The sequence below is a fragment of the Amphiprion ocellaris genome, chromosome 1 (genome assembly GCF_022539595.1).
Source record: "Amphiprion ocellaris isolate individual 3 ecotype Okinawa chromosome 1, ASM2253959v1, whole genome shotgun sequence".
Lineage (NCBI taxonomy): Eukaryota > Metazoa > Chordata > Actinopteri > Pomacentridae > Amphiprion > Amphiprion ocellaris.
The window spans coordinates 30,735,037-30,760,920 of record NC_072766.1 but is presented as its reverse complement, the minus strand read 5'-3'; the positions used below and the strand labels follow the sequence as shown (position 1 = coordinate 30,760,920).

The 25,884-nt window shown below is 40.8% G+C and overlaps 2 protein-coding genes across 3 annotated transcripts; both read left to right on the top strand.

Moving 5' to 3' along the window:
* Window positions 1-2,338: 2,338 nt before the first annotated feature.
* fgf3 (fibroblast growth factor 3) lies at window positions 2,339-6,144 on the top strand. Of its 2 annotated transcripts, none has more exons than XM_055011632.1 (3): window positions 2,339-3,786; window positions 4,605-4,708; window positions 5,017-6,144. In XM_055011632.1, exons 1-3 carry the CDS (start codon window positions 3,543-3,545, stop codon window positions 5,275-5,277), a joined length of 609 nt encoding a protein of 202 aa, XP_054867607.1. In that variant the 5' UTR covers window positions 2,339-3,542; the 3' UTR covers window positions 5,278-6,144. The 2 variants fall into 2 exon arrangements, with proteins under 2 accessions (XP_054867607.1, XP_023137602.2); XM_023281834.3 differs by having other exon boundaries at window positions 2,389-3,786; window positions 5,013-6,144.
* A 6,600-nt stretch (window positions 6,145-12,744) lies between these two features.
* fgf4 (fibroblast growth factor 4) lies at window positions 12,745-21,046 on the top strand. Its single transcript, XM_023281833.3, has 3 exons — window positions 12,745-13,193; window positions 14,880-14,983; window positions 16,974-21,046. The coding sequence occupies exons 1-3, from the start codon at window positions 12,797-12,799 to the stop codon at window positions 17,148-17,150; spliced, it is 678 nt and encodes a 225-aa protein (XP_023137601.2). The 5' UTR covers window positions 12,745-12,796; the 3' UTR covers window positions 17,151-21,046.
* Window positions 21,047-25,884: the final 4,838 nt, after the last annotated feature.

The following is a 25,884-nucleotide window of genomic DNA, read 5'->3' as shown; positions in this document are numbered from 1 at the left end:
GGTTTATTGGTGTGTGTTTAATATCTGAGTGAATCTGAGTATATTCAGCATGAACTGTGATCACATGATGTCATCATCATCACCACAGGAGGCAACCTGTTAGGCAGTCAGTGGACTATGTTTTTATTATTACTATTATTATTTATTTAGCCTTTATTTAACCAGGTCGGTCCCGTTGAGATACAATGACCTCTTTTTCAAGGGAAGCCTGGCCAAGACAGCAGAAAAGATATGTAAAAGATTAATGTTAATAAAATGACTGGTTCAGACATTTAGCTGGAGACATAAAGGCTTTTGGTTGGTCTAGGAGATCAAAATAGAATTGTCGAATTATTTCCCTATGTTTGTCTTTGGGGCTTACATGCTGATTATTTTTGTAAGCAGTGATTAATTCATTCGTAACCCATTTTAACATAACGTCATATCACTGCTCATCTTGACTCTAACTCAGGGGTGTCAAACATATGGCCCACCAGATAACTTTGCAAAGTGTAAAAAATACAGAGAAGACATCAACTGCAAATTGTAAATTTGTAAAACTGTAAATTTAAAATAATTTCCAGACCCTAACCCTAAAGTGTTCAGGTCTTCCAGTTGCGTGACAGTTACGTGGCTTTTCAAACACCAGTCCTGAATGCCCTGGGCAAGACTTTGTTGGGCAGTGGGTACAGTCAGAATCATCTTTCTTTACAGCACTAATAAAACCTTTCAGCCTTGCTGAGGAGGAAGATGACTGCCATACAGGATGACGCTCCTTTGGTGCCCTACATCATGGATTACTTTACCAATCGTCCTCTGCATGCGCACCTTCACAACTGTCAGACACATTGGTGAGCTGCACAAGAGCACCTAAAGGGATTGTCATGTCACACTTGAACTTGTACTGTGCCTCTTATCCTGGTTGTTTTCTCCTGACTAGATCCTTGCTTGTGTTGTATTTACTCTCAGATGTACGTTGCTTTGGATAAAAGTGTCTGCTAAATGAAATTGTAGAATTGTTGTAGAACGTCACTTTTTGTCATGTCTTTCTTTCACACTTTGGAGACCTGACACCTACAGAAGTTCTCCAAATAACTCTACAGTTGTTGGGTGCATCAGGGTGCAGCTGTGTTGAAGTACCAGACAGGGGTGGACAGTTTCATGGACTGCTTCAGTACAGTTCTTTTGTATTCAAAAAGCGCCAACTGACAACATATGTTATCTCAAAGCACTTGACATAGTAAAGTGAAGATGTCACAAATTTTAAACAGAGAAACCCAACATATCAAATGGTTCTTTTGGAACCTCAGTGGAAAGAAAAAAACTCCTCTTTACCAGGAAGAAACCGCCAGTAGAACCAGGCTCAGTGAGGGTGGCCATCTGCCTCGACCAGTTGGGGTGAGGGTGAAGGTGAGAGAGAACAGGACCAGTAACATTTTGATTTGTGTTTCCATATCTCCAGGTGTCTTCTGATCTGGCTGTGCTCAGGTTCCTTTCAGAGCAGGTCTCTCTTTTTCCACCAGTATTCTCAACCTCTTTAGTTACATTTTCTGCTGCTGTGTTTCAGATCAAGTCCAATATGAAGTCCTCTTGTCTTACATGACTTCATATTTCAGCCACGTGGTCTTGCTCAGCTAAACTTTGTGTCAGGTACACCGTGACTGAGTCAGAGAGTTACAGAGTGCTGAAGTCAAAGATGGGATTAAATCTGCTGTCCTGCTCAAAAGCATGTGGACCCAGAGGCCAGAAACTTGGACTTAGGTGTTTCATTGCTGTGTGTGTGTGTGTGTGTGTGTGTGTGTGTGTGTGTGTGTGTGTGTGTGTGTGTGTGTGTGTGCGCGCCCGCGCATGTGTACGTGCGTGCGTGTGTGCTTCACAAATTGAGAGCGTTTGCCCTGCTTATTGCTGGGATGCTTTGTGGGCGGTGTGGAGGGGAGCGTAATTAAAATAGTTTCTGAGAGAAACAGCACACCACATCTGAGGTTCCACCCTCTTCCAGCATTTAACCACATCAAGAGCGTCTCACTTAGAAATGGCCACCAGAACAACCTCTGATACACACGGCCTGGCTGATGTTTTGGTGTGTTGTCTGACTCGTGAGGGGTCTCCGAGGTATAATGCGCACACATTTGTAATTAAACGAGCTGCCTTTTTCTGATCATTGGGGTAAATAAAGTGACAGAGGCAGCTAGCTGGGTGATGTATGGGAGGGGAAGACAAATTAACCGTCTACTCTCTGGGGGATTCTCAGCAGAGGCCTTCATAGCAGCAGTGGAGCAGCGCCAAAGGGCAGAGAGATTTGTAGATGATGGTGCTAATTACCAGAATGCAAACCATAATGCGACCAAGATGGAAGCAATTTAGGCAGTAGTCATTTAGCCTGCTGCTCTTCCGCCCACCGGCTGCTGCCTAGCCAGAGCCGGGACATTAGGATGGGAAAAGTCTGGGACAATCTGCTGCTCGGGTGAAGGATAAAGAATAAGGCAGTACAGCTGTGTGGTGTGAGCAGCACATGGAGGGAGCCCCGTGACACAACATCCATCTGTGGAGCTGCAGAAACATCCCTCAGCATGGCAGCTCGGGAGCAGTAGAAATGCTGAGGAACAAAGAAGGCTGCACACTTTGAAGTGCTGAGGAAGAAGTCGCTCCTCTGGAAGATCTCTGGATCTCTGCATCACGTGTTGCCGACGAGGAGCTCAGATCCAAGGCAAATTACAAATTACACAAACTTGATATTGAGCTCAGCCTGTCATGGTGGTTATACTGTGTACCTATGCTTGACAAACACCTGTTAAACTGGGATGGATGTGTTTACTGTATGCAGTGTGGATGTGGACCACCCAAAAACAAAGTGCTCAACATTTTTCGAACGTCTCACTGCGTTTAAAAATTCGCTAATCTGGAAGGTAAACTTGTGTCTTAGTGGCCAAATTAAATCCTTCAGAGTGAAAAAAATAGTGGAAGGTCCGTGGTTGTGTAGAATATCACAATTCAACTGAAAAAGCTGCATTTTCAGTATAGATTTGTTTAGTTTTTTAACAGATGAAGGTAGGCTCCAAACAGCAGCCTTATTCCTCACCTGCTGCGGTGGCTGGCGCAGGCTCAGCCCTCCTGTATAATTTGGGATGTCTAATTGCTCTTTTAGGATATTTCAGAAGAGGAGTTCAGAGGAGAGAGCTGTTCCGCACTCAGCCACTATGTAATTTTATCCACGCCGCTGTCTCTCACTTCACACAGGGCTGATACCTTTTGCCTCCCCCTTTCCTTTGTATCAATTGGTCGGAGTTCAGCCTATTGTCGCCACAAGCTTCTTTTATATCTGCGTTCAGTCTGAGCAGAGGCTCTTAGTCAGGTCCACAGGAGGGCTTTCCAGTAACAGAGGCGAGGAGGATCCCACCTCGGGGCGGCTGTGCTGTCAGAGGTGCCTGTCGGGCTCGGATGTACGCAGGGCTGGGGCTCTCCAGCGCTTTGGCCCCGACACTTTAATGGGACCCCGGGAGCCGGGCAGGAGTTCTCCTTTTTTTTTTTTTTTGCCACTATCGTAGCTCTCCGGCCATGCCACAATGCTGATGATTCCTCTGCTGGTGTTGCTGAGCCTGTTGGATCCCGTTTGTCCCCAGGCCCGCTGCGCACCGGGCCAGGCTTGCGACCCCCGGCATCGGAGGGATGCCGGGGGCCGCGGAGGAGTGTATGAACATCTCGGAGGAGCGCCGAGACGCAGGAAACTTTACTGCGCTACTAAATATCACTTACAGATCCATCCTAACGGAAAAATAGATGGTTCACTGGAGGAAAACAACCCGTTCAGTGAGTATTCTCATGATTTTACGCATAGTGACCCCCACCAACACGAGCTAAACTCTCACAAACACAATGTTAATGTGACAGGGGGATCTTCATGAGTAAATAATCAGTATGTTAGTGATTTTTTTTTTAAATAGTTTAAGAAATGGGAAGTTAAATGTGGATTTAGAACGTTAATTTCAACTTATACTTAAACAAAAAATACACGTTTTCAGTTAGATCTTAAAGATGATGTTCTGTTTATTTTATGTAGTTTTATTTATGTGTTTGTTTCAATCTGGACTATTTAAAATATCCTGACATGGTTAATCAATCAGGATCTGCCAGAGTTTTACCGTCACTCAGCAATTGGCGCGTCCGTGGCAGCCGTTGACTTGTGCGTGTGAAATTCTGTCACTACAAAGCTGCTAACATGCAGGTTAATCTCTGTTAGAAGTATCAGCCAAAGTACAACAAATGCGCTGTCGTAACGGATGTATTTATCTCATCAGCGACCATTAGAGCCTTTCTACAGCCCTGAATAGACCACTGACTAATCAAGCAGTGATTAAAAAGTCTAATAAACATGCTGGAAGGAGCACTGAGAGGTGTCAAATGCAAAAGGAAATTCATTTATTCTCAATGTTGAAGAAGTTTATTCATTTTTTTTGTGTGTAAATGTACATTTTTGTGTTTGAGGTCCACTTTCCCAGCATTATTGGTGGAATGATTCATACATCTATGGAGAAAAATACAGTGACATTACAGTCAGAATAAATGTTATATTAAACATCCACTACTACTACTGTCCTGTAACTGTAATGTGTGTCTTTGTACTGCAGGCATCATGGAAATCACAGCAGTGGATGTGGGTGTTGTGGCCATAAAAGGGCTTTTCTCTGGCAGATATCTGGCCATGAATGATAAAGGACGGCTGTATGCCTCGGTGGGTACAGATTCATCTCATCACCTCCTCCTCAGCACATACAGCCCCTGGGTTACAGCAGTCCAGAGGCCTTACGTATGACCAGGCACAAACATTTGGTTTTACATTGTAATGTTTAGTTGCTGTAAGGTTACATGTGTATCTGGAGCCAGTTCTGTTATTGTATGGTTGATCTGGAGTCTGGTAGTGCTTTTGAGGAGGATAAGACACTGTCAGTGCGCTCCACAGTGTCGCCTATGATCAAAAGGCAAACTGGCTGGGTGACAAATGTGGCTCACTGTATCCTTCCTCCTCATCTCCCCAGGAAGTGTTCAACAAAGAATGTGAGTTTGTGGAGCGGATCCATGAGTTGGGGTACAACACCTACGCATCCCGTCACCACTCTACAGAGCAGCCGCTGCCACCAGGAGGTGGCAGCAACAGCAAGCGTCGAGCCAGCGCCATGCGTCAGTGGTACATTTCCATTAATGGCAAAGGGCGGCCGCGGAGAGGCTTTAAGACCCGAAGCACAGACAAGGCTTCACTCTTCCTGCCCCGGGTGCTGGGCAACAAGGACCATGAGATGGTGAGGCGGCTGAGGGACAGTCCAGGCTCACACCATCACACACATCACCATGGTCGCCGTGGCGAACGCCGGAGCCGTAGACATCGTGCCAGGAAAGGCCAGGTTCGACAGCTAGATGACTCTGTAGACTTTTAGAGGCAGTTTCCAACCTCATGGTCTTAAGACTCCTCTAAACATGGACCTCTGAACTCAGCACATACTGTAGCTTGACTGCAATGGAGGATGTGGAAAAATGACTGGATCCTGCCTGCCTGGATTAGTGGAAGTTTTTGCCTCTGCACAGAGAAAAAAATAGGAGGGAAAATCGAAGGCCACCCCAAGTGTTGGGGCACATATTTTAAATCTTCCACTTTGTTAAGACTTTGACTGTTACACATTCCACAGCTGTATAATCATCTATTTACTGATGTCTGACTTCTTCAGAATGCTACTGTCTTTTAAACAAATGTGTTAACTTCAATAGCTGAAAAACTTCCAACTTATTTTTAATAAGTTCTACTTTATACAAGCTATCATTTTACCATCAACTTCGCACATATTTTTTTCTTTGAAAAGTAGATGTTTTTGTAAATACAGTTTGCATGTACAGCAACGTTATAGCTTTATATTTGTCGAAAGCTGAGATGACAAACAGAATATAACTTTTTTGCTATTCTGAAGTGCTAACAAACATGATGGATACTGAAGAGAGGACTTTACAGATCAAAGCACTTTTTTTTGTCAGATTCATGTTAAAAAAACAGGAGAAGTGAGTGTGAGACACGTTCCACTGTTTGTTTTTACGACTTTCTTACAATGTGATAGTCTACTGTCTGTAAACTGAAAGAAGTACTTTGTATATTTTACTAATGATATGAATATTTATTTGGTGCCTGTGTTGTAAGTTATTGATATCACTGATATTTCTGCATTTTACATTGTTGCTGTGTCATAGTTCTCACCACCTGATTCCTACATAAAACATAATGGTACTGATCCAAGAAAAAAAACTGCCTGCTTTGTTCAAGCTATTCTTTGATTTCTCAGAATTTGCCCTCACAGACCCAAATCTGGTACTGTTCTCTTTAATAGAAGAAGAAGAGATAATGCAGCTGTGGATGCCAAGGGAAAGCTGAAGCTGTTATTAAAATTTATATTAACTCTAATATAATTATTATGACAGTTTTTATTTTTGTGTCTTCTGGCCTTTTGGTGGCAGGCAGCTCCACCTGAAATGCACAATAGGACATTTTGTTTCTGACACAACACCAAGGCATAAACCCAATGTGCATCACCATCTCTCCATAATCACTTCCAGCTAATGTTGTTTTAAGTCATCCATGTCATATGATAAGACCAGATTTACATTTAATTACTAGGAAAAAATAGCTGTGACATACACTACTATTCAAAAGGTTGGGGTCACCTAGACAATTTCATGTTTTCCATGAAAACTTTATTCATCTGCTAACATGATTGTACAAGGGTTTTCTAATCATCAATGAGCCTTTCAACACCATTAGCTAACACAATGTAGCATTAGAACACAGGAGTGATGGTTGCTGGAAATGTTCCTCTGTACCCCTATGGAGATATTCTATTAAAAATCAGCAATTTCCAGCTAGAATAGTCATTTACTACACTGACAATGTGTAGACTGTATTTCTGATTAATTTATTGTTATCTTCACTGAAACTGCTTTTCTTTTAAAAAAAAGGACATTTCTAAGTGACCCCAACTTTTGAAGGGTAGTGTAGACTGTTTATTTTTTGTAGTACTAAGACATTCCTATAGTCTAATAAGAGAAGTAAGTTCTTTGTCTCCCAGTGCAGATATTCTCTTTGAGGATTAAGAGAACAGTGCACTGTGTAGATCTGTTGTATGCAGGTGTGGTTGGCTGGGTTTATTATGTGTGTGTGGTGGAGGTTGGAGGGGCTGTATTTAGAGTTGTGTCCCCACTTTCTGTCCCTTTTTGTCCCTTTCTACATGCGATACTATCCCTTTCTAACCGCTACAGCTCATTTGTTAAAGGGGCCACCTGTTGCTAAAACACAGCTGAATAGAAGCTGCAGAGACGTCCATTAATGCAAAATTCATCACAAGTAACATTTGAACTCATTTGGATGTTTAGCATTTGCCCTGCCTCACTCCCATCTATAGGTAGCTGCATATAAAGCCTTGTCATTCTATACCTGCAGGCTGGGGAGGCTTCCTGGCCCGGACAATAGCTTCTCCCAAGGGGGGCCTGGGAAGCGATGCCGCCTGAGACTTTTGGGCTTTTTTTTGAAACACCGACTAAAAGCTGTAGAGTCGATAAACAAGGCTGACCCTCCTGAAAGCAGAAACTGTGTCATACAAAGTGTAACACCTTGCTATGGCTTGTTATGAATGCCACACTCTAATATTACTCAACAGGAATGCAGGACTTCAGAGAGGTTAGGGCCTATTGTGGCCCCTGTCCCTGCCCATCTGTTTCATTTAGCAACATTTATCTTCTGAATCTCCTAGGTGCCCTTTCTATCCATGACATCCTGCTGAAGGATTTGCCCTACTAAAATGTATCAGCTTATCGGCTGGGCAATAAAAATGATATTCATCTGCAATATCCGCTGGGCTGATGGGGAGGCTGGATAAGGCCTCCTTGGAGAGCATTTTGACATGAATTACATAATAGCTAAATGATTCTCAGCCCATTGTTCAGAGAGGGAAACACAGAGGATCTCTTTCACCACAACTTTAGTAAGATGGACATTAATTGGACATATTAGGTGTAAATCAGTTGAAGAATCCTTAATGGCTACAGAGAATCAGGACCAAAATACAAATACAAATAATCTGCAGTCAAAGAATTTACAATCTTTTGAACCTAAAAATTGTTATTTTTATTTTTTTATTCAAGGTTTTCAAGTGATGTACTAAGTTAATTATAACACATTCATAATGATGTGTTATAAAATATGAGTGGTTCCAGGTAATTCCAGGGATTGATTCCCACCACCTCATTAAATGCTTTGTTGCAAGAGAAAACCAAATATAATTTACTGATTTAGAAAAACCTTAAACTGCAAACAATATTTTGATGAGATAGGTTGACATAATAATGCTGGCAATTTCGTTGCCTTAATATTTAGTGTAGTCTAAAGTCAAATTTTTGTGTTAGTTGATTAAAAGCTAAATTTAAGTTGATGTAACTTAATAATATTTGTTTGACAAACACATTTTTCTTCACCTTGAGTTTAAGTCCCATCATCTGTCTCAACACGCCTGGACAGTTAACACCAGTAAACTGATTGCGGAAAAGCTAATTCCCCCAACTCAGCATAGTTTGTTGGTTGAATATAATTGTGCTAGAAGTTATCATAACTCAAAATACATGCAAAATGTTGTGTAAATTTTTTGTAGCCCGAACATTATCTCTTTGAGTGCGTTCTAAAGAGACTTGTTTAATGGCTCTCAGCCAGAAAAGCAGTCTAAAGATCAGGCAAAGAACTGAGGGTAGCTCACTTATTTACTTGGCATTATGATCTTGCATTTAAATGAATGAATGGTGATCAGACACTTTCCCACATTTACGTGACAAACTTTGATGTCAATGAATGAAGTAATCATTGTAGAAGTTAATGTGGATATGACCAAAAAAAGCTCACACTTTTCCCATGCAACTTTTTTTAAAGGGTGTTCGGGTGAGCAGAGAGACATGCCTAGGTAAACCTGTACTGTAGAACTCTAAGCATGTGCTCTGAGCTCACAGCAGGTGGTTGCAGTACTAGAGCGTTTACATGTAAACAGTGACCCCTACAGACAGGCAGCCAGGAGGCTCAGCCAGCATCTTCAGGGTTCCAGTGTGGCAGGGCGGCTCGATGCCCTCTGCAGGCCGCTCACAACCAAACACTCTACACTCAGTAAACACTGCAGATATCCACTTAGTCGCTTAGTGGTAACAAGAGTGCAAAGGATATAAATGTTGTTTGTCATAACCAGAAACATGTTCTACCTCACATCAGAATGTTCATCTTTTCATTATAGAGAGAACGCATTTGGTTTTCAGGTCAGTAGAAGGATTTTTCTGTAAATCTAAAACTTGAAGTAAAGTTGGACACAGTCACAAACTGATTTTACTCACACTTGTTACTATATTTACCCTACTAATCAGAATATTTAGAAAACATGTTACTCTAATGTTTTGCTTTTTAAAACTGCACACAAAAGTTAGATAAAATATTCTTTGATAAGACCTTCCAAAAACTGAAGCTTCAATGAAAGCTAAGCAGGAGCAGTTCTTTGTTGTACATGTCAATATGCACATTTCCACAGGGACTTACATAATGTAGGCAAATTCACCAGTACTACTCACTTAGTGGTCCCAGTCTGGCAGCACTTTAGTGACAGCTGGCTGGCTGGCCAGCATCCAACTGTACTGTGCCAACAATATCAGAGGAAATATCTTTCCTCCTCAGCTTGAATATAAAGAACAACACACTGGACACACAGTTACTAACACGTATTGTGTTTATTCACAGACTACACGTGTGTACAGGTTGATGTCTGTACAAAATAATATCTATTGCCTGGTGAAGTTGTCAGTATTAATGAATTCTTTCTGTAAATTATATTTATTTATATATATATATATATATATATATATATATATATATATATATATATATATATATATATATATATATATATAAGAGCAGTTTCCAATGCACTATTTAGAAGATCAACTCACTTATGTACATCACTGTTCAGTGTTTTGTATTTCCAATGCTGGCCCAACTTTTAATGTTCCTATCTAATTGGAAGTAGGCTTGAGACAAAAAAGGCCAGAGTGAGGGTGCTGTTGGGTTAGCACATGCTCCGTGTACAGCCATAAGCAGTGATAATGCTTTTTGATTAAAAATAAATTCAGGAACTCTTGTCATGACCCCGTCTTCATGAATTATAAGATGCCGTGCATAGGCTTGGAAATGTTGAATAAACAAGGGAGCAAATGAATGCTTGTGTTGAATGTTGAGACATTTTAAGCTCTGAATTGCAGCTGTCACCCAGTGAAATTTAAAACCTCTTTCCCTCAGCATAATTCATTGCATACGTGCAACCTAAAACCGCAATGACTTCAGTACAACATAAACAGAAAATAAAGCCGGACATTACTTACAAATCTCAGCATGACTGGAGAGAAACATCTCAACCTACTTCTATTTTAACCTGATAACAGATTACAGAACCATGGACAGCGACAGCATAGGACCTGCTGGTCTGTACCCTTCACAGATGTCGTCTTCTTTTCCAAGGAGACTCAAAATGGATCCAGTGTTCCCATCATCCCTCCACATGGCTCCGCTAAGTCCAGGAGTCCACGAGTCACCCAGAGTTTTTAGTGGTCCTTTCATTCAGGGATTTAGTATTCATTCATTGTGAAACCCCTCATCAGTTGCCTTCAAAGGCCTGATGACTTTTTAGCCAGGTGGTGTGGTGGCCCCACCTGGTCACTACTGAGTGGCTCAGTTTTACTGAAGTTTATGTAGTGCACCATCTGTCCTGTTGCCTGGACATGACTTGGCGCAGCAGCCTCACAGCTATATTGGAAAGCCATCAGTTGTCCTGAACATCCCTCAGACCTCAAGGTCCTGAGGGTCACACACTGGATCGGTTCCTGTGGTGGTCTGGAAGTTGTCCTGGAGGTGCACAACTTCATCAACACTTTAGTTTTTTGTTGCAGTCTAACTGCTCTGGGGTGCTGACCAGGCTTTTGGTTGTGGCTGAGCTGCTGTGGTCCATCAGGGGTCTAGGCATTGTTCTGGAGGTACAGTAGTTCCTCAGTTTTCCTGAAGATGCAGGAGCCCATCACCTGTGGTACTTGAGGTCCAGTCTGTGAGTTCTCCATGATGACCTTTATGCTGGTCCTTGCCAGAGGTTTTATGGATCACTGGCTATCTTTTTGCTCCCTGCATCATGAAGGTCTTTTGGTCCACCAGACTGGGTTTAGTAGTTTTGCTGGTATGTGAACCATTTTTGGGGGGTTACCAGTCATCAAACAGGGACCTCAGCTCCACAGCATGGTCTCTAAGGTCTGCCTGCATTCATGGAGCCATTTTGCAGCACACAAAGAAACAATGTTGTTGTACATTGAAGATCAGCCAAATGTGAACGTGAGAAAACATTTCATGCGTGATCAATGAGGAGCAGGACAGAGCCACCCCAGAGATCAAAGGACTCAGTCTCTGGGCTGAAAGACAGGGAAGACCTTTAGTGTCTAACATAGAGATAAATATTGGGACAGTCAGCAGAGTGGGTAAATGTTAGTGCTTTACGTAGATTTAGCAGGGATAATAGCAGTGATGAAACAGTGCAATAAAAGGAGGGGAGGCTATTTAGTTTGGTTTATTTCAGTGGACATCAAAAGCAATGCACCAGTGCATCTGAAAGACTGTCAAGGATGACACATCAAAGACACACTTCCATGACACCACTTAGTTATTATAATTCGAACAAATAACTAAAACTAAAATCTACTGTTTCGCAGAAGCAGCTGTGTTCTGTTCTGTCTAAACCTCACTGTCTGGATCATTTTAATTACAAAAGTCCAAATGAATTCTGCTCATTAAAAGTTGGGCACGATGGATTTCTATTAGAATGTCATCCACAGTATCACTGAATATGAAGCAAAAAGGACAGATTTTCAGTACTGAATAGAAATATAATAACGACAATACACATGTTAAAAAGCAGTTCTGAGAGCAGTAATGTAATCATGCTCACCAAACAGGAGGGATGCTGCTTGCAAGAAAACCTTCAGTATGTTCTAAGAAACAAGTAAAGTCTTCAGGAGGTCATTGTTTATTTCCTGTAAACAGTGACCTAAATATATTTCCACATATCATGCCAGGTCTGTTTGTTTCCTTGTCAACACAGATATTGTTAACACATATGACAATCCACATATGACAGTTCACAAGTGTTTCAGTTGGAACCTCAGAGCTGAGTGAAGTCTTGGCCAACAATGACCACATACTTATCATGCTGCAAACTCTATTTATTCTTACCATTGTTTTCTATAAGGGCCTGGGCCATAATTTCCCTTTTACCAGTCTTAAGTTGGAGCTTTTTTCCCATTTGGTTGAATTGGATCTGTGTTTTTTCCTGTTATTGTTCATTTATAGAACTGTCTCCTGTCTGGACACCACGGTCTGTTAACTTGGCTGTTTCCTATTTTACATCCTCCCATACATAAATTATGATATTCTGCTGCTGATAATGAAAGCTTCACACAAAGACGTCTTTTCATTATAATAAAGCCTTTATTCGTTTATTTTCTACAAACTCCTGACTTTGCTCTGAGATAAGAAGCCATTATTTGATTTCAATAAAGCCCGGTGATGTTTGGTGCGCTTGATTGTGAACATGGAGTTTGTGGATTTCTTCTCAGTGTGGAGCTGTGATGTAATGTGTATGCAGGTATAAATATAGAGGCATGGTTGCACAGCGTCAATGCAGATCAATGTCGCTCCGACGCTGAAGCCAGTGCGCCTGTCGGTCTGGGAATGAGCGCAACTTCGACACGCTCCTCTCTGCTGCGCCGCTGCTTCTTCTTTTTCTTCTCGCTTCACTGGAGAGGCAAACGCCGGGAGGCTGCTTTCAGAGCCGGACCCGGGATGGGCTCTCTGGCAGCCCTGCGGACGGTCCTGGTCCTGGGCCTGGTGACCGGACTGGCGGGATGCGCCCCCGGCCTGAACGGGACGGCAGACCGCTGGGAGGCCCTTTATTCCCGGTCTTTGGCGCGTATCCCGGGGGAGAAGCGGGAGGAGATGAGCCGGGACAGCGACTACCTCCTGGGCATTAAAAGGTTGCGGCGCCTCTATTGCAACGTGGGGATCGGCTTTCACATTCAGGTGTTACCGGACGGTAGAATAACGGGAGTACACAACGAAAATCGTTACAGTAAGTTGTGTGAGTTATTTATTAATTATGCAGAAGCTGGTGATTCTTTATTTCCTCACTCAGCACGTTTGCCCACTTTGTTACGCAAACAGGTTCATGGTAATGCAAATCCTGCTGTTAGAACAATGATTGAAATAGGCCTATCCTCCGAGGAAACCTTTCAGGACTAAATGACAAAAACAAGGCTGTTTCCAGCCACAGGTTACACTTTGTACGCCCAGCACCTGATCCAGACCTGTGCTCCTGGATGCTGCTGCCCATGCTGTCGCATTGAACACATATTGATCCCCTCAACATCTGGAGTCCTGCTGTAGTGCCGCTGAGCACTACTGCCGGTGCTTTCCTGCTGTGTAACCAGAGTCCGCAGTGATCCGGGCCGGCGGCCAGCAGCACCTAAAGTTAGGACACGGAGCCGTCAGTTCAGACACACTAACCCCTGCGGTCCCCACGGACACTCTCACATACCACCTCTTTTCACACACGACCAACATGGCCTATCTGATCTCCGCCGTCCAGTGTTGGAGAAGTGCGCTCCTAAAGTGAGAACAAGGCGAGCTGTGGCGACAGGCTATGCTGGGGAACTCCAGGCTTGCTGTTTTTGCTGGGCCTCCTTTGTACTATTTTGAGACAAGGGATAAAATTCAGGGAGACACATTGCAGAAAATCTCAGTGAGGAATTCAGTCCACATTTTAAAAGTGAAGCAGGAATAAAGGCAGTCAGCAGCTTGTCAAGGCCCAGGGACAATCTGAACCTAAACCTTTCCAAGGTTCCACAGTTCTGCAAGAATGACTGGCAGCATGTTGTTAAGTGATCAGTAACTTCAGGTGTTACATGCCAATAACCAAACCTCAGAGAAAACAGGCCTGTTGATCTCAGTGAGATTCAGATCAGATTCAGATCCAACAATGGCAGCTGCATTGAAAATATAGACCTTTAAGACACTTTGAGAGCTGGGTTGAAAGTTTGCATTTTGACAACTTATTTTAATATACACTACCCTTCAAAAGTTTGGTGTCACTTAGAAATGTCCATATTTTTTGAAACAATCATTGTTTTTCAATGAAGATAACAAATGAATCAGAAATACAGGTTCGTCATTGTGAATGTGGTAAATGACTATTCTAGCTGGAAACAGCTGATTTTTAATGGAATATCTCCATAGGGGTACAGAGGAACATTTCCAGCAACCATCACTCCTGTGTTCTAATGCTACATTGTGTTAGATAATCACGTTGAAAGGCTAATTGATGATTAGAAAACCCTTGTGCAATTTTGTTAGCACATGAACAAAAGTATGAGTTTTCGTGGAAAACATGAAATTGTCTGGGTGACCCCAAAATTTTGAATGAAAGTGTACCTTTAAGACACTTTGCGAGGTGGGTTGAAAGTTTGCATTTTGACAGCTTATTTTAATATTGGTTTCAGTCCACATACTCCTAACATTTTCACATTATCCTAACAAGAAGAAGTCATTTGTTTATTGTGTGACAGATGAGGCTTGTATTGTGCCACACCTTCCCAAACAAAGGTAGTTGAGACAAAGATACTTCTGAGTTCTTCAGTTTTGTGATGAGCTCTTGATTGTCCAGCTCATCTCCTGAAATACATACAATAATGTCAGTGTGTCCATGTAGATCTCTCCATCACACCAGAATGTTTGAACATGTGGTTTGTTCTCCCTGAAGGCCTTCTGCAGATCTCACCGGTGGAGAGAGGGGTGGTGACTCTGCTGGGCGTTCGCAGCGGACTCTTTGTGGCCATGAACCGAAAAGGAAAGCTGTACGGATCTGTGAGTGAACAACAAGCACTGTAATCTCAACTGTCCACTGCTGCCTTGTGTCTCTCTCGCTCTCTCTCTCTCTCTCTCTCTCTCTCTCTCTCTCTCTCACACACACACACACACACACACACAGAGAGAGAGAGAGAGAGACGGTCACTAGTTTGCTGAAGACAGTTTCAGGTTTCAGTTGTCACTTTTGCATATTTTCTTGTCGCCTTTGTTCCAGGTGTGAGATTGCAGCTCCGTTAACAGATTCTGTCCATAAGTGTCTGTTTATTAGTATGGTGAGGTTTTTGGGAGCACTGGCCTCATGAATTTAACACACCAGCAGGAGTTTGACCAGACACAAGATTTCAAAAGTTTGAAAGTTGATGGATAAATTGTGCTGAAATGTTTCAAAAACCCACTGTCTGGAGGAAAAATACTCAGAAACATATACGCAAACATATTTATTATTATAATGTCTTAAATACTTGAGTCAGTATTTGTGACACTCAGCACTGACCCTCCGGGTTTTTAAAGAAAAATTGAAAGGAATTTTGAGGAAGTATGAGCATTTTGTTGTTGTGGGAACTGGAACTTTGCATGAATTATTTTAATGTCTGTGAAGTCACATTTTAAATTCTAATAAAAATTAGGTTAGGCTCTGGAGCACAAAAAAATGCAAAAAGGACAATTTAACTTTAAGCAAAGCTTTAAGTTGCTGAATAGAAATATCTCACTGGAAAAAATCTAAAGTCTAAGTGGAATTCAGGAGCGAGTTCTGTCATTTCTCGTTGAACTGAGCAGTGCTGTCGCAGTCAGTCTTTACAAAATTTAGACATACCCATTGCTAATTAATACGTCATAAAACGAGATGTGTGGCAGTGGTTCTGTGTAGAGAGCAGTTATTACTAAATATTCTGATGCAGCGATGACAAACTGTGGTTAAACTAACTGTATCAACAGACAAAGCAGCTGTTAGTTGCTAGATGATCTGTTTAGTTTAAAGAGGATGTAAGATGGATTACAGTACCGTTCAAAATTTAGGGTCATTTAGAAATATCCTTGTTTTTGAAAGAAAAGCATTTTTTTTCATTGAAGATAACATTAATCAGAAATTCAGTGTAGACATTGTTAATGTGGTAAATGACTATTCTAGCTGGAAACGGCTGATTTTTAATTGAATATCTACATAGAGGGTATAGAGGCCCATTTCCAGCAACCATCACTCCTGTGCTCTAATGCTACATTATGTTAGCTAATCATGTTGAAAGGCTAACTGAAGATTAGAAAACCCTGGGTGACTCCAAACTTTTGAACGGTAGCGTATATTCCTCAAAACGCTAAATGATGAACTGCAGAGTTTTTCAGTTGTGATTCTAAAACTTACAAATGGCAAAACAATATGCTAGTATCATTAGATTAGCTAAAAAGCACATTTGACTTTGCACTGCACAACAAACTCTTAACAACACTTCACTTCATCAAATGAAATACAAAAAATTGCCGAAGTCTTTATTGTCTCAGACATAAGTTTTAATGGTTCAACCAAATCAGAACAGTCACTTGTTTGTACTAACAAGTTACAGACTTAGACTAGATTCATGATGCATGATGTCACATGGTACACTTCTTACTGAGCAGCGAGGTGTGGTTACTTCCTGCTTCTAAAATAAAACCACAGTCAAAAGTGAATTAATAACTAAATTCAGCTGGATTAAGCCTCATGATTCATGTTCCACTCTCTGAGAGAAAACAGCCCAATCAGAGCCTAGTGTCCTGAGTCCTGCCTCATTCACATCATTCATCATTACAAAATCTTATTTTTTGTATAAAGTCTGGCTCTAACTGCTGTGGTACAATAACAGCCCTGCAGTCAGAAATAAAGCAATTGTTTGATAGTAATCACAGTGAACAATACAGACTTGAAATTCCCCCTTGAAAATGTCCCGGCATCTTTGTTTTGTCTCTGCCTTCAGACAATCAGCATTTTCAAATAATCTCTTTTCTCTTGCAGTTGCACTACAACAACGAGTGCAAGTTCAGAGAGAAGCTCCTCGCCAACAACTACAACGCCTACGAGTCAGTAGCCTACCCGAGGATGTTCATCGGCTTGAGTAAGAATGGCAAAACAAAAAGAGGAAACCGAGTGTCACCCGCCATGACAGTGACACATTTCTTGCCAAGAATCTAGTGGCCTCATAAATAGACTTCACCTCAATATGGAGACAGAGAAGGAGGGAGGCTCCAAACCATGATGCACTTTTACTCCTAGCTTTATGCAAGTGTATCATATTTGATCTTTTGCTATGGATATATTCATTTCTTTAATGTATGTTTAACAGCTGTTTTGTATGTTTTTTTTAGGCGTCTTTTCATTGGGGGAGAGTCAGAGATGCTCAACATGTTATTTATGTTTTCATTTTCTAATTTATCAGACATTTGCTGCTACTGAATGAAATCCTGTCTTTGGATGTTGGTTTTCTTTGCACGGATGAGAAAATACGCAACAGTGCACAGATGAATTTAATGTGGTTTTTTGTTTGTTTTGTTTTTCAACAAAAAAAAAGGACCTTTTTGAGTCTTAGTCTAAAAAAACAAAATGAGGCACAAGTGTCTTTGGTGTGAGACATGGCACTGATCACCCAATGCTCCAGTTCTTTTGTGTGGCACTGGAGCCTAATTGAAACAGTATCATCTTACTGTAGAGAGAGAGAGAGAGGTGGGGAGGACAGCAGGCCTCCTCTGGTCTGTTTATAGCTCTGCAAGGGGGGATGAACTATGAACTTTTCTGCCGTCAATCTCAGTCAGATCTATAAGTCTACCGATAGAGACAGGAATCCTCTCTGACATTATATAAGTGGGGAATTTGGGAGTTTAAAGGCAAGGTCAAAGAGCTGAAATGCAACAGACAAGTTTTAGCCTTGACTGTGGAATATGACTATTCTTAATGTCAAGTAGTTGCTGATTGTCAGGCCTGGCTGTTGGATGGAAAGAAAAAAGTGAACATGCTACTTCTGAAGCATTAGAGCATTAGTCTGTAGAAGTCTGTAGAAATATTTGCCTGTGTTGTGCCAAACTTTGTCTCCCTTTAAAAAAGTCTTTTGCCTAATGATCTCTGCCTGAAAGCAATAGTATGTCCCTTAAGAAAGAAGGCAGATCTCAGTCTTCAAATGGAACAGCAATTAAATACATCCTAACTCAGTTTATTTAATTTTTGTTTGTGTAATTGTCACCTGTAGCTGCAATAGTTGCTGGTTTGCAAAGTTGTGCTTTAAAATCACATTTTGGAAAAAAAAAAATCAAAAAACATTTGACATTTATAAATTAGACAAATTTTTTGCTCAGCGTTAGATGGAAGATTGATACAACTTTCTTGTCTGTCCAGTACATATAAAGACATATGAAGCAACAGCCAGCAGCATAAAGACTATTTTGAAACTCACTGGACAACATATACAAGTCTATCCATTGTGATCCTGCAGGAAATACTTCAATCATATGTTGTATTTATACTAACAGATGAGATCTAATATGCAAGTGAGCTTAAGTGGGTGCATTTTTCTAAACTGAGGACAAGCTCAGACTGGCTGTTTCCCTTGTTCCCAGTCTTAGTGCTGAGCTTTGCTAACTGTGGCTGGCTGCAGCATCATATTCATCACCATGAGAGTAGTTCCAGTGTGACCATCTAACTCTCCACAAGAAAGCAGATACACATATTTCCCAAAATATCCAACCATTCTTTGAAGAGTCCTTGTATCCTGAAACTCCTTCAGTTTTTATTTCTCTGGTGATACATCAGTGTCATCTACTGAGTGCATTTCCCCTGCAGTCATTTCCTCCTGCAGTGCTAAACAACAACACACTCAGGATAACTCACAGGCTCACAAATACATTTGGTTGAGGATACAAACTTTGGCACAGTTCTGGTACGACAAGTCCCTTTTGTGTTTTTTGTCTTTGACAAACCAACAGACCTTTTCAGGCTTTGCCATAGCTTCCTGCAGCTGTAGCTGTCCTGCTCTGGCTAGTTTACTGTCCGTATTTGCCACACTCCTTCCTTGTGTTCGTCACTGTGTTTCTCTGAGTCCGTGTGGTTGACTGCAGCTCAGCTCTGGTGGCCATGTTGTCCTAGTTGCGCCTTGTCACGTTCCAGCTATCTTTACCCTGTGATTTACTTTTAGAAAGGATAATCATGGGAGAAATATTTACGGACAGCTGTTGGACTGTACTATATGCTAGGGCCAGTAACCCTATATTTTTCTTTATATATTTTGTAAATATAACCTCTCAGTAACTGAAGGTTCTGGTATTCCTTTCGGGGGGAGGGACAGTTTTAAACCAACAGAGCTGGGTGGAAGTTGCTGTCTAAAGGCACAAGGTGCTTTTAATTGGCTCATTTTGGCGCAACTGTTTTATAAAGCCACCAGTCATCAAAAGCCTAAGTTAAAAAAGGACTAGGGATAGGTGACCACATGTTACCCATTTCTGTTTTTGTTCGCTCTCCTGTTTTCTCTTTCAGTCTCTTAGCTAAGAGATTTGAAATCTTCATTTCAACATTCCGCATACGATGACATATATTGTAACCAGCCCAGCTCCTGTTTGGGACTGTACTGTTTGCTCTGTTAAGCCAGAGTGCTTTTGGTAGAAGTGATGATGTATTAGCACAGAGGCCAGCCACAGTGAATGCACACGCTAGCTATTCAATTGCAAATAGCTCAAACAAATATCATGCAAACTGTTGTTTGTAGTGCCTTTATGTCCTGACTGCTGCAAACTATGACTGTCGAGACTGAACTAAGCTCTGCAGGCTCACTGTGAGATATATGTCAAGTTGTCAAAATAAGTGCAAAAGCCACTGTCTGTTGGTCGTACAACATCTCCTTTTACAGTGTGGTTGTTAAAATCTGCTCTCAAACATATCAGCCGGTCAGCAGTGATGTATGCAGGTATACTGGTGTGTCTGGTGCTCACAGCTGGCCTCAGTGTTCTCCAGTATCACTGCTTTGCATGGCAGGCATCATGTTTACAGTAGAATACCCTTCTGCTCTCTGTCACTGACCCAGGACCAGCCCTCTACCCCAGCTGCTCATTTGGTTATCCATCTACAGCCCACGCAACAGCAGTACATGCGTCAGCATCATGCGACTGGTGTAGCACGCTTTCTGCTCTACGGGTGCAAATGATTCCCAGCAGCTTTACTGCCACTGCTGACATGCAGACTTTTACAGACAGGCTGCTGCTGTACACACAGTTTATTGTTTTGTTTTTTACATTTTTATGTACAGGACAATAACAGCCGAAGTCCCAAACTTCCATGGATGTCACTATTACAGAGTCGTTTGACCAAAAATGACAAAAAACCTGATGGTACTTAGTCATGCAAATAGCGTTGTTTTTATGTATCCAGGTTTTGAACTGTCCTTTCCTAAAATGTCTTAAATATGTAAACATGAGAATGGATATTTAGGATTAACAGAAACACTGTCTATTGTCGTAGGATTTCTTCAAAGTCATTTTTAAAAATCCTGTCAGTATAATAAACAGGCTGGAGGGAGAACTCCCAGAAGCATATATATCAGAACCTGGGCAATAAAAGAATACTCTTAGATCTCCCTGGCTTGATCCTTCAAAGATAACTGAGAAAAGGTTTTCGGGGTTTTTTTTTGTTTGTTTGTTTGTTTTTTTACATTAGCATTAACAAACCGCCTTAGAGTGAAAATAACAACAGAAAGCTGAATGGAAACTGGAGAATTTTATGGTGGTCCTGAGTGTGCATCAGGGAGTGTATGATTGAACCTGTAAAAATGGATGACTGCTTTTCTTTGTTCCAACTCTTTTTACACATCTACACTTTAAACTGTTGATAAGTCTGTGGAACTCTGCATTCAGGGAAAGTGACAATATGACACTGTACTATTTTTGAATTGAGTCCTGTGGTCTTATGCAAATTTTGTATTAACTACTTTTATCAGTTGTCTTGTAGTTTTATACAGGGCTTAATAAAATGAAACACTGTATGTGCTGTGCACATGGATTAAGTCCAACTTAAAGGAAGTTGACAATAAAAATATGTTCCCCTAATTGAAATGTGTGTCAGTATCTATATTTTGTCATGAGGTTGTCTTATATCATACACTAGTCTTTCACTTAAGTAAACTACCATTCAAAAGTTTGGGGTCACTTAGAAATGTCCTTATTTTTGAAAGAAAAGCATTTTTTTTTCAATGAAGATAACATTAAATGAATCAGAAATCCAATCTAGACATTGTTAATGTTGTAAATGACTATTCTAGCTGGAAACAGCAGATTTTTTTTATGGAATATCTTTATAAGGGTACAGAGCCCCATTTCCAGCAACCATCACTCCTGCGTTCTAATAGCAGACTGTGTTAGCTAATCATGTTGAAGGCTAATTGATGATTAGAAAACCCTTGTGCAATTTTATTAGCAAATGAAAAAAAGTGTGAGTTTTCATGGAAAACATAGCATTGCCTGGGTGACCGCAAACCTTTCAATGGTAGTGTATATGTGACAATGTATTACACAAATGTATCCATGTTATCATACAAACACTATAAAGCAACAATCAGCGAGTTTCACTAAGTTTCAATATTCCAAAGAGCAACACAGGAAAGCTAGTATTTGTTATATTGTGATAACACTGAGAGTCTCTTCACAGTATTTACATACAATCTCTAAATCATTAAACATGTAGCCGCTATTAGTCCAGACTACTCCATGGTCACATCGTTCATTCAAACTAATGTGTTTTCTTTTAAAATGGAGTTTCAAAGTGATTTCTGTCAAGACAAGCACCATTTCAGAAAGAATCTCTGTCTGTGTTTGAAAACACATCACATAAGATTCAAAATTGTATCACTTTACTGTAACTGCACTGCTTCTAATTTGGACAGTAGAGTATTTGGTCTGATGTGAATTTAAAAACAAACAATTTAGATTCACCATGTTAAAAATACATATTCCACACTAGAAATTCAATGGCACAAAAATCAGTACACCTTTCATTATGGAGATTCAAATCTTTATCTTTTTTCAATACTTTGAACAGCCACCTTCATTTCTAATTAACACTCAACCCTCCTTGGCATGGAGCATGACAGATTTTCAGAGAGATATTCTACCATTCTTCAGAGACTACTTTGCTGGAAGTGCAGACAGTGGTGTGCTGTCTGTGTCGCCATTTTAGCAGGATGGTCAGTGCAGCTCTGATTAGTGCCATCATGGCTCCTTTTACATCTCCTGATTATTACTGTGTTTCATGTAAATGCTTGTATCTTTTTGAAGACACATTCAGTTGTTTTTTTTTTTTTTGGTTATTGTTGTTACTTTCATATCTGAAAACACACTCTGTCAACTCTTGTAAAAACAGGAATAGTGGGTTTTCCTTAAACTGGATACTGTAACACATAAAAAACATATATATGATGGTCTATATTTACAAATGATTTATTTATAAAAGCATGTGTCTTTGTAACTGAGACATGTTTTAGTACTGTTGTCAGGATACAGGTGGGTTATCCACAAATCACAGGGCTGGCATTTCTGTCACCATTGCTGTGTGTGTAAATGGGTGAACCATCAAAGGCTTTGTAGACACACTGCAGTTAAAAAAGGTGCTTCAGTAGCTACAGAAGATTTAAATATTTAATTCAAAATTGCAAACATTATATGAAACATATCTGGAAAACACAATTTTCCACTTTCCTTATAGACAACATACATTTAATTGATTCATACTTGTTTCTTATAATCAAGTCGAGCAATAAAAATGTGACAGTGGTTATTTTCAAGAGTAAATGATCATATAAGACTATTGCAGGACATAGATAAAATACAGGAACATAAACATTTACCCAGATTGGCATTCAGCATCTTAATTAGACAAATATGAAAAGGAAAAAAGGGGAGAACACTTTTTCAGTAAACCAGACTGTTGATTGAAATTTGTTAATATTATTATATGGTCTTGTAGACATACATATTACAGCATTGTGCAGATGTAACATATACAAAAGGCATTAAAAAAATTAACAGTGTTTCATATCATATGAAAATCATGCTTAAAAAATTCATCAAGTCACCATCTAAAATGTTGTCTTGAACACAGCCAGAATTTTAAAAAGTTAACAGAACTTATAACTAGCACACAAACAGAAAGAAATCAAATTCAGGAAAGAAATATTTAAGGATTGAGCATCACATATTTTGCGTTGCTTCATTCTGTTGTCACAAATATTAAAATACTGCATTGAGATCAGATTTTTTTGGCATTCTCCTGTTTTTGGTCATTCTTTGTTTTGGCTCCAAAAAGCATCAAACTTTACAGCATTTACTCATAGTTTCAATGTTAGATTACTGTTAGAATTTGGCTTATTTTTTTCAGCTGTTTATTCCAGTACTACATGTATTTTTTTTTTTAAAGATATTATTCTTCCATTCTCGCTTGCTGTCTGCTACTTTGATGGTGTATCTGCTGCACTGCAGCCTTGCCCAGAGCAGGACAGGTGGTCACATAGCTTCCCTACGTATGTATTTCTGTCCCTCCATTCAGCTGCAGCCTGGGCTAAAACAGGCCTCATCACAGCCTGAAAGAATGACAGCTTTCTGCTCACAGAGCCCAAGGCTAAAGGCTGTAAACTGGCCAAAAGATAGAGCCCAGCCTCTTGCATCCTCTTTCCTATTGCCTAAAAGCTGCCCATGATACACACAGCCCACCAAACTCAAACACACACCTGTGGAGTGAAACATCTGAGGCTTTCAAGCTGAGCAGAGAAGTGATTTAACAGCAATTGACTGGTGTCTGAGTAGACACACAGATAGGTGAGGATATTTCAGAACAATCTCCAACTACACACACACACACACACACACACACACACACACACACACACACACACACACACACACACAGATGCCGCAACACTTATGTGTTTCCCAATTTAAATATCTTTGTGTGAATTTTCACAATATCAACTTAAAGATAAACTGCCAAATGTGTGACTGCAACTCCAGTCTGACTGACTGCTTTATTAATCCACCGATCAGGAAAGCAAACCAGGTCAGACTGTCTGGATACTCCAGAGGCAAATCAGGTGCTTAGTGGAAGCATTCAAATGTCCTCACCATCTGTCTGACAGGACACCTGCTTCTGCTCCAATGCCAATCACACACACACACACACACACACACACACACACACACACACACACACACACACACACACACACACACACACACACACACACACACACACACACACACACACACACACACACACACACACACACACACACACACACACACACACACAGAGTTCACTCAGCTCACAAAAGCATTCAGATAGTGGTACACAAACAGCTAAAATTGTGCCAGTGTTCATGCGGTTTAACTGGACTGGTTTGGGGCAGTTCACAAGAAATATTTATGTCCTCTTAGAGAGAAAAGTCTTGCTTGCTTCTGTGGGAAAAAGGCCCTTACCATCTGTGTGTCTGACATGCTCCAGATGTTGAGCTGTAAAGTGAAGGTAGGCTACTAAAGACGACCGCCCTCCCCCAGCCGTTTCTCACTTTAATTTACTGTGTACGTGCTTGTTGTGTATGCAGTATGTGTGACTTTAGGAAATGACGTGGACTATTGCCTTGTACTCGAGGCCTTGTATTCTAAAGCTGCAGCTGACTGGTCCCACTGACCCTGTCTCTTTATCAGAGCTCAACACTCAAACAATGCTGCTTTGTCACAGGTTACTATTTAGGTGTTGCATACAACTATAGAAAATTGTGTAATTGTACACTATTAGAGTATCATTTGATGTTCCTGTTTAGTTAAGTGTCTGTAAGTGTGTTTTCTATCCACCAGTTTGCACAAAAGCACATCTGAGAAAAATACTACAAAAAGATGTTTATGTTTTTGTAAATAGCAAATAAATAATGACATACATAAAACATGGACTTAAAAATGACAGGGGGGGGTGTCATGCTAAAACAATTTAAAATAAAGAAAATTGCACAAAAAATAATAAACTAAATCATAATAATGTGACTATAGAACGTCAAAATCTCTCCTCGCTCTCTCTGACAGCAGTGGAGTACAGATAAAAAATCAGTGGTTGTGCTTCACTTTGTCCCTGCATGTCTCTGATGTAGAAGACTGGATATAGCAGTGATGGGAGGCATTACTGACTAATGTCATAGTTAGCCATATAGCTTTGTGGGAAAACAGCTGAACATCAAGGAGTGAGTGGCATGACATTGTCGAAACATTCATCAGCTTCATTATTAAACATTTACATTAATCAGTCATAAGGCAGCCTTTTCAAATATTCCTTCCTTCCATTATCTATACATCATTTCATCCTCATTAGGGTCGCGGAGGGCTGGAGTCTATCCCAGCTGACTTAGGGTGGACACCCTGGACAGGTCACCAGTCAGTCACAGGGCTGCATATACAGACAAACAATCACACTCACATTCACACCTACAGACAATTTAGAGGTACCAGTTAACCTGAGTATGTTTGGACTGTGGGAGGAAGCCGGGGTACCCAGAGAAAACCCAAGCATGTGCAGGGAGAACAAGAAAATTCCAAGCGGAATGATCCGAGGCCGTGATGCAAATCGGAGATCTTCTAGCTGCAAGGCAACAGTGCTAACCACTGATCCACTGTGCAGCCCCTTTTCAAATCTGTACCTGAATAACAAGACCAGAGCATCTTAACTTTAAAAAAATTACCCAAATGACACATCATTTGTCTGAGCCAAAACTGCAAAATCCCCCAAATAAATGCAGCACAGTTCAAAAATGGTATACAGAGGAATAAGTTATTGGAATATACATTCAACATTATGAAATATCTCTTCAGAGGTGATGTGCACAGCAATGTAGAGACAATTTATTGCAATGAAAATG

Excerpts from the sequence above, each read along its gene's own strand:
- fgf4 (XM_023281833.3), top strand. The coding sequence starts at position 12,797 with ATGAGCGCAACTTCGACACGCTCCTCTCTGCTGCGCCGCTGCTTCTTC. Across the intron at positions 13,194-14,879 it reads ACACAACGAAAATCGTTACA|GCCTTCTGCAGATCTCACCG; the intron begins GTAAGTTGTGTG and ends TTCTCCCTGAAG. Across the intron at positions 14,984-16,973 it reads AAGGAAAGCTGTACGGATCT|TTGCACTACAACAACGAGTG; the intron begins GTGAGTGAACAA and ends TTTCTCTTGCAG.
- fgf3 (XM_023281834.3), top strand. The coding sequence starts at position 3,543 with ATGCTGATGATTCCTCTGCTGGTGTTGCTGAGCCTGTTGGATCCCGTT. Across the intron at positions 3,787-4,604 it reads GGAGGAAAACAACCCGTTCA|GCATCATGGAAATCACAGCA; the intron begins GTGAGTATTCTC and ends TTTGTACTGCAG. Across the intron at positions 4,709-5,012 it reads AAGGACGGCTGTATGCCTCG|GAAGTGTTCAACAAAGAATG; the intron begins GTGGGTACAGAT and ends TCATCTCCCCAG.